The sequence below is a fragment of the Chroicocephalus ridibundus genome, chromosome 1, assembly GCF_963924245.1.
Source record: "Chroicocephalus ridibundus chromosome 1, bChrRid1.1, whole genome shotgun sequence".
Lineage (NCBI taxonomy): Eukaryota > Metazoa > Chordata > Aves > Charadriiformes > Laridae > Chroicocephalus > Chroicocephalus ridibundus.
The window spans coordinates 148,398,788-148,412,915 of NC_086284.1; the positions used below are offsets into that span (position 1 = coordinate 148,398,788).

The window sequence follows — 14,128 nt, forward strand, 5'->3', positions numbered from 1 at the left end:
ACCGTTATAGGTTTAAAGTTTTAATCAAAATAAACTCCCTGTTTCTAATTCCCTTTATAAATACTATAGGCTGGACTCACATCCACATGAAACTCACGGACTCCATACAAATACTTTGTTGCTAAGGAGCCTCTTACAAGGTCAGGTTTATCTGGGTTCAAGAACAAATTGGTATAAGAACTTGTTCTTAGTTCTGTTAAAAGTCTCTTTCAGAAAAGCCATCTTAATTTACTGGGAAGAATCTCCAAAAATCTCCTCACTAATGTCAGGATAGAGATATGAGATGAAATCACAAAATCTATATAGACAATTTCTGTTCCCTCACATTTTCTCAGGATTATTAGTATTTTAAAGGCATACATTACCATTTCACAAATAACTATGGTGTTAGCACAAAACCGAAGTTAATTTAAATTTTGAATTTAGATTTTGCCGTTACTACTGAGAACAGTTAATCTAGGTTTACTTTCTGTGATAGTAATCAATGTGTCCACTAGGTGGCGGTGTGGTCAACGTAAATTTCTGAAGTAGCGCTACAGGTGACTAACTCAGAAGTAAAAACATAAAACCAACTTGCACCTGAACTATAATACTGTTGTCTAGCGACTGCTGCGTATTTCCCTTTATGGATGGAGGCTTTTGCCTCGTGCTTAAATACACAAAAGTTAAGAGGGGGGGGGAAAAGTTTCACACCTCAGTTCCAATTAAGGTAGGACGGATGTACAGGCTGGCAGTGGTTGAGTATGGGACCCACTCCTTTTCCACTTCCACAAGCTTCCGGATGCACTCTAACAGCTCATTCTGGTCAAAACACTGGGAAGGAAAAGCAAAGGGATAGAAGCAAATGGAGAAATATAGCCTGAACGCTCTGTGGTCTTTATAGATCCACATGCTAAGGGGAACACTTCATCAGGATATGTAACAGTGACAGTCCGTAGAGGTTCAGAGGATTTCATCATCTTCCTTGAGTTCATTTCTTACAGAACTGAAGATCCCATGGTCTTTTCCTCCGTGCCTTTTTATACAGAATGCCCTTCTTCTGCTACAAAGTATCCTCCCGAGATAATAAAAAGGAGCCATTGGCCCTTCTTGCCTCCAAAGGACACGGAGAGAACTCCCTGTGCAGCCAACACCTTCACTTTGTCCTGCTGCAAGTTATGGCACCACCTCTTCTGCAGAAAGGCGCTCAGGATTATAACTCCAAGGGGTCCACCGAGTCTCGCAGCTTCACAAAGCTGCAAAGTTCTTGCAGTAATAAAGCTAATAAGTGTGGGAGGAAATTCGCAGGCCAATATACAACTGCTATAAGCAACATTAAGTTGCTAGCATGACCAAATATGAAGGCACTCGGAGGATGAAGGACTTTACTGAAGTGGAATGAAGAAAAGGAGGAACGCTAGTGCCAGAACTAGCTGTCTGCATGCAAATACCTACAGATCAGCGCTCATCCCTCAGAAGTAGACTGTGTACATCTGAGGCAGTAGGGGGACAACAAAGAAAGCAAAACACTGTTGCAATTTAAAAGAAAAATGCATTTCAAACAGTTCACTGAACAAGAACTCTTAACACAGTTTTAACTGAACCGTTCAAGAGTTAAAGCGCTTGATAAATGTTACACTACTGTAAAGTTACAGAGATTTGCACTCTGAAAATGAAAATATGCTCTGACTTAAGGAGAATAAAGTGCCTTGGCTACGTACTGGCAGAGCTGCTCGTCTTGCTGATCGCGCCATCCTGTCCATGTTGAGAGTTGGCCGGAACAGGCGGATTTTGCCATCCACTCCTCGGTAAGCCTTCATTCCTTCAAACAACTACCAAGCCAAAAATAAGGGAAAAGAAATCAAATAATAATGGAGACACGTTATCCCATGATGATCTATGCAAAAGCAGAACACACCCTTTGGAAATAAAAGAACTTTGCTTTCCTGCTCACAGAAGTCAAAGCATAAATGCTAACTAGTTAATCCCTGCAACACACTCCTGTGAGGCAGTATTATGACATCTATATTACAAAGACGACCTGCCTATGCTTCAGATATAATTTTCTCCTTCAGGGGACTTAATGATAACCGTTTTTTTCATAATTCGGTTACAACAATTAAAATTTGTAGCATGCGTTTGACTTGACTATTCCCTCACATCCTGACTGATACCTAATACTGAGCCAAAACAGTATTCTCCCTTATGGAAAAGATCTACAGAATTTAATTATATATGTTAACAATTTTTAGGGCTCTGTCCAAAATGCATTTTGGTAGGAAGCATAGAATAAGGTAATTAGGGGAAGTCTGTTGCAGTTCTTGCTGTAATTGTAGCAAAATCTTCGTCACTTCTTTCCCCCATTTACCCCAGCGCTGCAGAAGGGGGTTTAGCTAGCATGAGCGACAGATGCATCAGACTTACACTAGAGGAAGAATGAATGAAAATGTTTTATCTATACTTTACAGGAAACTTAAATTAGTCATTATTATCCCATCAAACTGCAGAATCTGGATGACTGGTGCTGACAATCAATTTACCAGAAATGCTTGTCCAACTGGTGCCCTCCCAGCAGAATGCTCTACAGCATCTCCTAACCACAGCAAAAAAACATATGCCCACAAAATATCCATAGCTATTTTCAGTTACAGCTTGATAATTTCCAGTTACTGTTATAGGCAGAAAACACAGGTATTATATAAGCTCACATTAATATATACAGATATTATTTAGAGTAAGTGTTAAAGGATCACTTATGCTTATAGGCAAGAGTTCAGATTTTCAGAATTTATTTTCTAAAGCATTTCTTTGTACATTAAATTTCAGTGTAAGTTCTATGAATTTAACTGCATCACTGCTGTCAGTCTCCTCAGACTTTTCCTCCTGACTGTTCCACAAGATATGGCTGGAAATACATTCTGTGTGGCTGGAATTCTACATATGCAGGATTTTTATTTGGGAAAAAGAATAAAAAAGAATCCTGTATTGGGTATTGGTGTAGAAGTAATTTTAGTAGAATACTCAAGGTTTCATTATGAAGTTCTATAATATTTTCCCATAAGGATCAGTGAAATGCAATGTTTAGAAAGCTTTTGTGCAGTCCCATGACAGAGCTAGGTCCTTCCACATGACAAATTTTAATTGGGTTGTAACTCGGTTGCAGAAATTCCCGCAATTTTCCTTAGGCTACCTGACAACTATGTAGCAGAACCAGAATTAGAACCTAGAACTTTTTGCTTCCAAAATTTATGTTATTCCTGTGGCAATGCCAACCTTACTAAAAGCTTTGTATGCAGTTCTGAAAAATAAACTGTTCCTAGGATAGACATTGTAGCTACAAGAAAAACATTCTAGCTTTAATAAAGGATGGCATAGCTAGTGATATGGTTGATAGTTTGGTATGATTTTTATTGGGCCAGTGACTAATACCACATTTCTGTAATGATACTTTCTTATCACAGAACAGTTGTTTCCCCCCCACCCTTCTCCCAAACACATTCACAGAACTTTTAATGAGAGGGAAGAGGAAGGAATGTTACTACTAAGATTTGACCAATGGTTCAAGAGAAGTAAGAATCACATCATTACTGAAACACAAAGCCTTCTGAAGCTGTTAAATCTTTTTCCCCAAAAGTAAATAGCTTTAACCTACCAGAGCTCAGTAAAACCTTTCACTCATTAAAAAGGGAGACAGTAATGTGTTCCAGAAATGCTCAACTTGAATAAAAGCAACTACTGTGGTTGCTTGATGGTTGGTTGCTACAGTGGTGTGTAAACAATATTATCTGACATCTTTACGTCACAGGAGCTGGATCTGGATTTCAGCAGATCCAGACTATCACACTGCATCATGGAGGGCAAGGAGAAAGGGGAGGGAATGCCAAATTCATCATTTTTGTTATACCCACTGTGTATTCATTGAGCCACAGCATTGGCACCAGATTCTCCTCTGTCTGTCCTCTTGGCTAGAGGAAACGTGATGCAATAAGGGTAAAAGAATAAAAAAATGGAAAAAAAATAAGAGCATATTCATGTTAGCAATGATTTCAGACTGGCCCAGAGGCTAAGCATTAAAGCAATATGCTACTAAGAGTGAAATATAGATTTGGGACTCCAGCGTGGTTTCTTACTTCTTGGGCAGATCAAGAGCTGCAGGCTTAGTCACAGGGGCCTGTTGTAATTTGCACAGGACCTTTGGAGGTCTGGTGACTAGATGGGGAAAAACCAGCAACAACAAAAAATGCTGAAGTCAGGGGCTCAGGGACAACAAGCAGGGGAAAAGTTTGATCCTTCCCTTATACCAGTGGTTAAAAAAGAAAAGAAAAGAAAAAAGAAATAATAAAAGAAGAGCAAGCAACTCCACTAACTTCAGTGGAGACACTGCCACCTACCCAGAAGTGGGAGGAGAAGCAAGCTTCCATTTCAGCATATGTGCCCTACTGAGGCTCTCACACAGATGTGAGTATAGCCGAAGCTGCTCTGGAGACACAAAAGACAGCTTTAGACAGTAAGCAGCTAAGCACGGAAACTGTTAACCACGCTGGTTTCCGACTTAACATTTCACTTTCCAGAGTTCCTTGCTGTATATTCTCTGCTCGAATACACTTGCATGTGCCGAATGCATCAGATCTAGTTCAGAGCTCTCCAGATTTGTTCGGAGTTGCAAACAAGCATCTGTCTAGTCTGTCCTGCAATCCAAGCTATGAACCTTTAAAACCACTTAAAATAACTTTCACAAAGTGCATGTTCAGTCCCCAAATTAAAGGTACTTTTGGAATCTCACATGGTCTTATCCAGTGCTTCATTAGGTAAGTTACACCAGAGACAGTAATTGGACCAACCCACTGCCAGTGAACTAGAATGCTTTCTCAAATGAACTTGCCACCACACAAGGAAGGGCTCACCTTCACCTTCACTAGGCTAGAAAGTTAAGTGAACTGGAATCCACAGGCTGGAGCTGCTTCTGAGTTATACTAACATAAACATAACGCTGATGTCTGGAAGGACATCAGTTAACAAAACAAAATGTAACTCGATACTAACAAACTTAAGACAGTAATAGTCCTTGTATTACAAAGCTATTATCCATTAGCTATGTATTACGTTAGCTTCATGAGCTACTGAAACAAAATAGCAGTTTCCAAATCAATTCAGTACTCACTTCTACAGCATAATGCAGAGATGACGAGGCTGGATGCAACGAAAGGTTCTCAAGTGGCTTAATATAAGGTTTCTCCCATCCTGAAGCCAAGGACCACTCAATTGTCAGCATATTATCAGTGAACACAGTTCCAAATACCAAACCATTGGGGTCTGGTTTTTCCTTGAAAGTTGTAGCTGGGGTGATAATCAAGTCTGAAGCCTGAAGGAACATGAAGAAAAAAAATGAAGTGTATAAAAATAATTAAGTCAGACCGATTTAAAAATTATTGTGCATCAGGGAACATGAACAAATGCAATATTTTATCTGTGGGGACATTTAATGACAGAATGGTTAAAGGCGGCTAACCTCTAAGTAGCTGGCAAACTATTCATACTGTGTACGCACACATACATATACACAGCTGCTTATACCAGAAGTAGTTAGCATATTTTGAAGCACTGCTAAGTGGAGGAAGCAGGACAAGATATAAAACCTTAAAATTAGCAGATGAAAATTTCTTGGACATTTAGATTAATACATCTATACAAGTTCACAGAAACACCAAATTGCTGTACCTCAGAACATAAGCCAATCATCAGAAATTAATCCCCCTCAGGACTAAGTAGATATGTTACGCTGATTTTCCTCTAATGCATAAAACCAACGTGAGAGATCAGAGCCAGCAGTCAGCAGATTACTTGGGTCACACTAGCTTATTTAATCACAATCATATTTTCCTAGAAAGATCCCATTAGCAAAGGCGGCTAAATGTTTCCCTGCATGATTAACTGTAGAGACTTTCTCGTACAAGCCATGACTAGCTTCAGGAATGCAGCACAGTTTTTTGTACTAGTTTTGGCTGGGATAGAGTTAATTTTCTTTGTAGGAGCTCGTTAGGTGTGAATCATCCTTAAGAACAGCAAGGGAAGAAGGAAAGCAGGATCTCTGGCACTCCCCTTTTATACACAGATGGGGACTAAACAACTAGAGAGGGCTATGAAGCAGGCAGAGTCTTGATCCACCTTCTCCGTTCTCTTTCTATGTCATCTGAGCATTTAAACTGTGCTGGACAGAGGGGCAAGGAAGAATTCAACAAAGAATTGCATTTGAAGCTCCATTTTCCTTCCTGATGTGACTCAGAAAGCACTGACCTTATGACAGACCCCCAAGTGAAGTCTTACTCCTGAGTGTTGGGTACATACAGAATAGACTGGAACACAGGTAGTTCAGACTATTGTTCAAATGATTTGCACGTGCACTAAAAAAAGTAGTTCTGCAAAAGATATCCCTGACTAGTTTTTGAAAAAGAACACACACCCCTGTCTTTGTAAACAAACTGATTTTCAAGATGTCTTTAAAAATGGCCTGAGTTTTATTGACTGGTTGGTTTGGTGGGTTTTTTTGGTTTTGTTTTGTTTTGTCTTAATGGCTTAGATGTGAAATTAACTTAGAGCTGGAGAACATGAATAGCTAAAAGCTTGTTTCAAACTATCTCCAATTATAGGGCTTGTCTAGATATTACAGTGCATTAGCCTGGTTGAACTAATACATAATCTGATGAAACAACAATTACTCATCTTAACTCTTTAGAGTACCCTTTATCCTGCTGACAGTGAATGTGCCAATGGGAAAAGCACTACTTAGTGATGTCTTGAAAATAAAAATGTATTTTACCTGACAACCTCTTATCATGCGCTTTGGAAGAAAAGATATCACAGAAGAGCATGGTTCAAAATAAAAGCCACAAAGGAATGTTTGCGATTATCCACAATGCGAGACTCAGCTCAGGAAAACACTTATACAGGAGCGGGATGCTTAAGCAAGGGTGTAGAACCCAGTTAAAATTCTGCTTTATCTCTGGACAGAATCACACCTTCTAAAAAACACCCGCTGCCAGTGGTCAGCCACTGGGTCAGCTAGTCAAGGCTTCTATCTCATCTCAGGTCACTTTCATTAAGGTAATTATCCTTACAATAAACTGGCCTGGGGACCAGAATTATCACATGGAAGTTCATCTCCCAGAACTCCCATCAGTGTGCCGATTTCTGCTTTTATTCCTCAGTGTTCCACTTCCTCGGTCGTGCTAGCACAACTAGTTGAAAGGCAGCACTATAAAACAGCTTGCTAAACTCATCTGGGTTAACAAATAACTTTTACTTTAAGGATGGAGAAAGATTTTAATGTGGCTTTTCTCACAGGCCCACAAGCACACGTAGAGGGAACAGTGAGCTGCGGCCACAAGTGAAGAAACACGCTCACTTGGGAGCATTTGGACTTTCTTTGACCCAGTTTTGTCACCAAAGATATTTCTCCAGACTTGGAGTTCTGGGGTTCAAGAGAGCCTTGGACAGAGTCTCTGTCATGTGAGTGATAATTCAATAAAATTACGCCGAGCAAATACAAGCACACTGTTATGCTCTAATGGTTAATACAAAGAGGGTCCCAGATCCAGGGTCCCATATCCTATGCTGGTTCATTAGAGGTAAGATGTGGGCCAAGCGCTCACTCCTGCGAGTTCAATAAAACAGCTACTTCTGTGTGATAGGCGCTCACACAGCAGTGCCTATGTCTCAGAGCGGTAGCCCACACTGCTTAGGTCTCGGCGCCAAGGATTGGGGACCTTCTGCAGTCACAAACAGAAATTCCTGGACTGGATTGCAGGTTGAGTCACTTGAAGGCAGAAAGCCTAGAGAGGTAGGTAGTTATGATGCTTATTCACAGAGGAAGCAGATAGTTTCTGGACCACAGAGGTTCCCTGGAGCTGCACACTCTGAATAAGAAGTCCGCCTGTTGTTTCTTATTCCCTTCAGCATTTAGGGAAACCATCTTTTATTCAGGCATTTTGCAAACAGCTGACTCAACAACATCAGGTACAACACTTGACCTTCAGGTACAACACTTTCTTCAAACAACAGTAGGAATACCCTGCAGAAGACCACACATATAGGCTAACCTGCATAGATCAGTAGGGCAACAATCATGAAACTGGCAAAAAGACAATTTTCCTGATCCTTATAATCTTGTTAAGCTCTCAGAAGAGGCATTTAAGATATCTTTTTTGGCCATTACTTTCTTAAGATCCTTTCTTAAGGCTCTTGCCCCATATTCGTTCTATGTATTTTTCTCCCTCTTTTTGCCAAGCAGCGAGTAATGCAAGTTAACAGCGTGCAAAATCACCTGAATCTTTCAGAATCCTAACGCTTTTTATGTCAAGACACCATGAAGCGCTGCAATAGATTAAATCTTTTTTTTCCATGGAAGCGGATGGCGGGGCAGGATGAGGGAGTTGAAGAACCCATCTCTGGAGTACTCTCTCCCACAGTGTGATCTGCAGCACGAAGTATTACCAGCACCCTCAACCTCTTCTAGGTCCCTGAGTGATAAAATCTACTACATAACATCTTCCTTGGCCCACAGACCCTTTTGGCTTAACTTGCCCCAGCATTTTGTGGTGCTGGGGAAACCAAACACCCAGAAAAACCCACAAAAAGAGAGCAGAGCAAGGCTAGGTGACTAATACCAGGAGTGCTGATTAAGTATCAATGCCTATTACTTTAATCACTCATTAAAAAAAAAAACATATCACAGTGCTACCATGGTATCTATCACCTATGACCTTTATAAACAGCAATTTATTTCTTTCCTTTGTCAACAGCCCTGAAAGCAGCATTAAGGATGCATTAACACCCATCCAGATCTCCACTGTTTGTACTGCCAATACAAAGGGTAATTTTCAACTAGGTTTGTGTTTTGCTTGCTTTGTTTATCAACGTGCTCTCAAGCACCTTCTAATGCTGCTGCCTAATAAAACCATTAAACTGGAAGGAGAACCGGTAAATGCAGGGAGGAAAAGGATAAGGGAGATAAAGAAAGAAACAGATGTGGCACACAGTCTATTAAGTGCAGCTGTTTGGCCCCTGTTGCCTAAAGTAAAATGACAAAGATGTAGTTCCAGCCCCGCAAACTCTGCATGTCACAGCAGCCCAGTACATACAAATATATGTGCCTAGGTCCCAGCCCAGGGCACTCTGGTAAGAAATAGGAAGAACGAGATTGCCCTGCCTATGGTAGGCAAAATGAAATGGTGTGGAAACCAGCTGGATACTGTTGATTTTCAGAGCTTAAATGCTGCACCTACAAATTGCTACTGTCTCAAACCAGACACACTTTTTTGAATAGCCCCTCATCTGAAAAGTGCCTGCTGATTCCAATGTAACGTCTTCCAGAGCAAAGCTTTACCCAGCCCAAGCAAAGAAGATATATTGTGACCTCCTGAAACTAAAATTCATCATTTGATCCAAACAGATCTTGTCAATTATGAGCTAGGTCAAATTAAAAGTGACGTGCTGTTCGGTGTCAATTTTAGCCAAAGCTGTAGTGAGACATTCTGGTGCTTCTAGCCAAGATGTCAGTTTAATGCTTATTCTACCCAGCCTTTGCAATAGCCTCAAGTGGATTTGGAACTGACAGCAGCCTCTGGCCAGAACTGTTACTCTCATTACTACACTCCTACCTTTCTTACCCTAGGGAGCTGTCTTGAATAGGTGCAGATGACGAGTAAATATTTTGTCCTACTCTTTCCATTAAGTTTTGCCAATACCTTCCCAAAGGACCCTCAGCTGCAACTTATTTTCACTGCACTGAAACTACTAGACTATAAGCAGTAGGTTGAGCAGCTGTAACAGGTGTAATTCATTTGATATACCCAAACTTTTCTAAACACTGTGCTGGCCCAAGCATTTCTATCACTTACTTGAGTAAAAACAGAACTGGCAGCCTCAGCTGTAAAATAGCTTACAAGTTACCTAACTGTAACAGCAAGTTTCAGCAGAGATCCTCAAGATACTACCAGCCACTCAGGAAGACTGACTGTAATCTATTCTGATGAAATAAGTAACCTCCTTGACTTCCAGCCAAGGTGATTCATTCAAGATCACAAAGCAACTGCAATTATTATTTTTTATTACTGATGCTGAGTTTGTAAGCATATCCTAGGAAAGATCAGGGCCTTCTGATGCAATAGCAGAGGCAGAAGCATAGGCAAAATCGAATAAATTGGTTTTGCCCTTGCACTTGTGTACAGCAAAATGTGGTTGTGGTAGCAGAGCAAACTTTGAGAAGGAGACAGATTAAGAGTGTGAGGAATTACTATAAAGGGGAAAGGTAACAAAGTGTAGCCAGGAGGAGTTTGAGAGAACGAGGCTGGGACTAGACAGAACAGTTTTGAGAAGGGCTCCAGGAATGGGGAAGTTGTTTTCCTGCTGTTCAGTCTTTATGGCTGTTGCACCCTCATCATTGCTTTTGGGCTCTCCCCAGCACACATATCTCTGTCCCAGGAAGTCATTATTTCTGCTGAAGCAGCTACTTTCACCCCACTATGTCTTCTGAACCTGAGGCTCCTCCTATATGACAGGCTGAGGAGAGGAGTTTTCAGCTGCTGAAGAGAAACAGTGGTGGGCAACTAGGTTGAGGATACTAACGAGGCTGAAGAAAGTGTCTTGTTCACCTCTGGAAGCTGAAAGCCTCTCTTCTCATAAACAGGTGGGTTTTTTTTAGTTTTGCAGCCAATGAGCCAGCTACCACCTTTCTCCTTCAACTCATTCAGCTCCATTGCTTTCCAGACATCGAGCTGCAGGTGACAGAGGTTTTCCTGCTGCCCTGAGCAGTGATCTCAGCTTGACAAAACAGCAGCACCTACTTGACTAAAAAAGAGATTTATGTCCTACAGGCCTTGGGTAAACCAAGGTCTGTGGATTTGTTTCTTTTCCCATCCCCACGTTCTTTGGAAAAGACTGCTGGTTTTCTGGGGCAGAGACCACCGCTTTCTGTATAGGGCTAAGCCCTGTATGGCTCTGATCACAATAATGAAGTCTATAATAGAAATAGCATAAACAATAATAATTCTGTCAACTCACAGCAGAATAAGACAGTTAAATAAATTCTTAGAAATCTATTACTAGCTTGTAAGTATAAAAAGTAATATTAATATAAGCTATCCTATAATCACTTTACCATCATTACTACTTTAAATTTACAGCAGAGCCTGAGGGTTGAGAATGGAAAGTGTGCCAAAATATAATAAGATTTGAGCAGGACGAAAGCCCTAATCTTCCTACTACAAAAAAAATAAAGAGAAACAAAATATAACAAAATATCTTCTGCAACCCCAGGGAAAATACCCAGAAATCTTTCAACATAAAGCTTCCCTGAGACTTCGTCTGACAGTATGTTAGCACCTGTAATTGGACTGAGCCCTGGAATCATTGCATCAGGCTGACTGTACACTGGGTAACAACGCACAGAACAAACGCAAAGCACAAGGGAGTCAAGGCTCTGAATCAGTTGTGAGTCAATCATGGAAGTTACAGAAAATATGGCTGGAAGGACTTTGGCTAGTCCATCCTCTGCAAGGCTTCTACCTAAACTATTCATAACAGATATTTCTCAAATATTTGTCAAACCAAAGAATGAGCTCCTGCTACACTCTGCAAGCAATGGGAAGAAAAGGAGAAGAGTGCAACATATTGTTGACTCCTTCAACCTTTCCCCTGACCTAACGGATGCTGCAGCTCTGACGCAGGAATGTTTGATTTGGAGCAATAGGCAGGGAAGTAAACCTGCTCTAACAAGAGAAGAGGTAAGTGGTTGGGATTGACATAAACTTCTTGCCTTAGGGAACGAAAACGGCACCTAGGGCAGCACAGCTCAAAATGCAGTCTGAAGTTCCTAAAACATGCCAGAAGGGAAATAAAGATATTGGAAAGCTGCAGTCCAGCTAGACTGGAGAGAAAGCATTGAAGAAATCAATCTTGCCCTACAAAACACTCAAGCACATGGATAATGCATAATATCATTGATTTCAAAGGCACTAAGTTTTAAGAGTTTTCCCATATGTTGCCGAAATGCTGCCCTGCCCCAACTCCCATTGATTTGATCTAAAGCCCATTTAAGTTATTCAAGACCCCTTCCTCCATCTTTGTAGGAATTTGGATTGTAAGGGAGGCAAAATTACCCAAACCTCACCCATTTCTACTGCTTCAGGAAAATTAAATGGACTAGTAATGGGTTTGGGTTTGGTTTTGGGGTTTTTTTTTGTTTTCGGTTTTGTTTTGTTTTTTTTTTTGTCCCTTACTCATTAGTCTGTTCTCCACTGACACGTGTTTCAGAAGATATGTATTTTTAAAGTTAAGAAAGATGAAAATGGGGTTGCTACAGATTCTAAGGAAACCTTCTACCCGTTATTAAGGAAATCTTAAGGAAACCATCTATTGATTTTAATGGGGTCTATCTCCTCTACTTCAGCAAATGGTATTTTCAGGTCTACAGAAGACAGTCATCTAGTATCTCATCTATCAAAGAATTTTATAAAACATTTCAAATATGACTAACTCTTTAAAATATAAACCATCAAGATGCTGATAAAACTATTAAACACAGGAACAGAAACTGGACACATTATTACATTTTGGTCATATAAACTATTTCTGTTTGCTAACAGCTGTTCCAGTTAACCAAGTGGGGTGATCAGAAGGGGTGAATAGGGAGGAAGCATAAGCAAGCTTTGACGCAGTCATTGCACTGGACTGAAAAACACATTGCTGTAGCTCACTGTTACTGCTTGTCTGTTTAGCTATATAAAAATCCTCTTTGGCCATGCAACTGCACTTCATGTCTGCAGTGTAGATATACCTGGGCTTTTGATTAGAAAAAAGCAATTCCATATAAAATGAAAAGGGAAATCACAGACTGCAATTTAGTAATAGCCCAATTCCTTGCACAGAAAGTCCTCTCATAGACTCAAACATTTCCATAAATGCAAAACTAGGAGCATTCTTCACTAATGGAACACATTGATTAATTACACTATTAATATTGTTCACTATTAGTATATGCTGCTTCTTCTCAAAAGATCTGTTGGCCTGGTTAATGCAATTCCTGATGCTGTGCTACTCCTTGCCTCACAACCACTGTATTTCTTTATTGTAGCATAAACACAATGTTCCATTTTTAGAAAGAGTTTGCCTGGGAGAAGGTTTGAGCCTAACACAAGCTGAGGGCTCACACTGGCCTGCGACACAAAACTGGAATAGAGAAATCTGTGACATTTCACCAATACTACATTTCTGTACAGCGGCACAGTGTTTTAGATGGTCAAATAATACTGTATGAAAACAAAACTTATAAATTTGGTCCATAAAGATATAAGATGCTATTGTCTCCTCATTCAGGTAACACTGTCATTTCTATTCCACACAAAAAAAGTGAAACAAAAATTGAGATATTTACATCTAAGTTTTTCTAAAAAGGTAGCCATATTGAAGGAAGAAATGAATTGTAAACTAAATTTCAGACAAACTCAAGCTGGAACTATTTCACCTAAGTAGCCTGGTCAGTCACAAACATGTTATGTGGAATAGCCAAAAATAGAATCATAATCTCACACGTCCAAATCCAGTGCAGTTGCAATTAAATCTTCTTACCCTGATTTTAATAAGCTTGCAGACGTGCAGGGAAGTGGATTCATGGAATGAAGGCATTCAGAATTTATCATTTCATATGGAATTTCAAAAACTTTTGGGAATATAAAATGCTTTCATGGCACAGTTTCTTACACAGAGGTTACAGGAATAATTACAAACATTCAGTTAACCACACCTGCCTTTTTTCCTTCTCCCATCTCCCTCTCATACTGGTAGACAGAAGGTAAATTTACAAATTGCTATAAATTTCAATGTTTGATCTGTCACTGAAACTGCCACATTTTGCCAATTCATTTCATTCAGTACTTTCCTAGAAATGGGAACTAGTATGGGATTAAGATAAATCTCTTCCAGCTCTCTAGACTGTTAGTTCATGAGAGTTAGGATAGAAAAATAATCTCAAAAGCAAGCAGAAAGGCCAATAGAATCCTATGGGAAAAAACAAGAAGTCTAAATTCTCTTCCTAAATTGTAGCTCCTATTCAATTGTGTTTAGCAAAAAAAACCCCATTTAATATCAAATCTGG

The 14,128-nt window shown here is 40.0% G+C and overlaps 1 protein-coding gene across 2 annotated transcripts in view; it reads right to left on the reverse strand.

The window, feature by feature from the left end:
* BCAT1 (branched chain amino acid transaminase 1) overlaps positions 1–14,128 on the reverse strand; it is a 65,234-nt gene that overhangs the window by 25,622 nt on the left and 25,484 nt on the right. The window contains exons 3-5 of one of the 2 annotated variants that reach the window (XM_063358126.1): positions 5,141–5,341; positions 1,701–1,811; positions 694–813 (exon numbers count right to left, since the gene is read on the reverse strand). In XM_063358126.1, the coding sequence (XP_063214196.1) occupies positions 694–813; positions 1,701–1,811; positions 5,141–5,341 (432 nt within the window). Of the gene's footprint in view, positions 1–693; positions 814–1,700; positions 1,812–4,370; positions 4,416–5,140; positions 5,342–14,128 lie in introns of those variants that run through there. The other variant, XM_063358132.1, reaches the window with a different exon arrangement.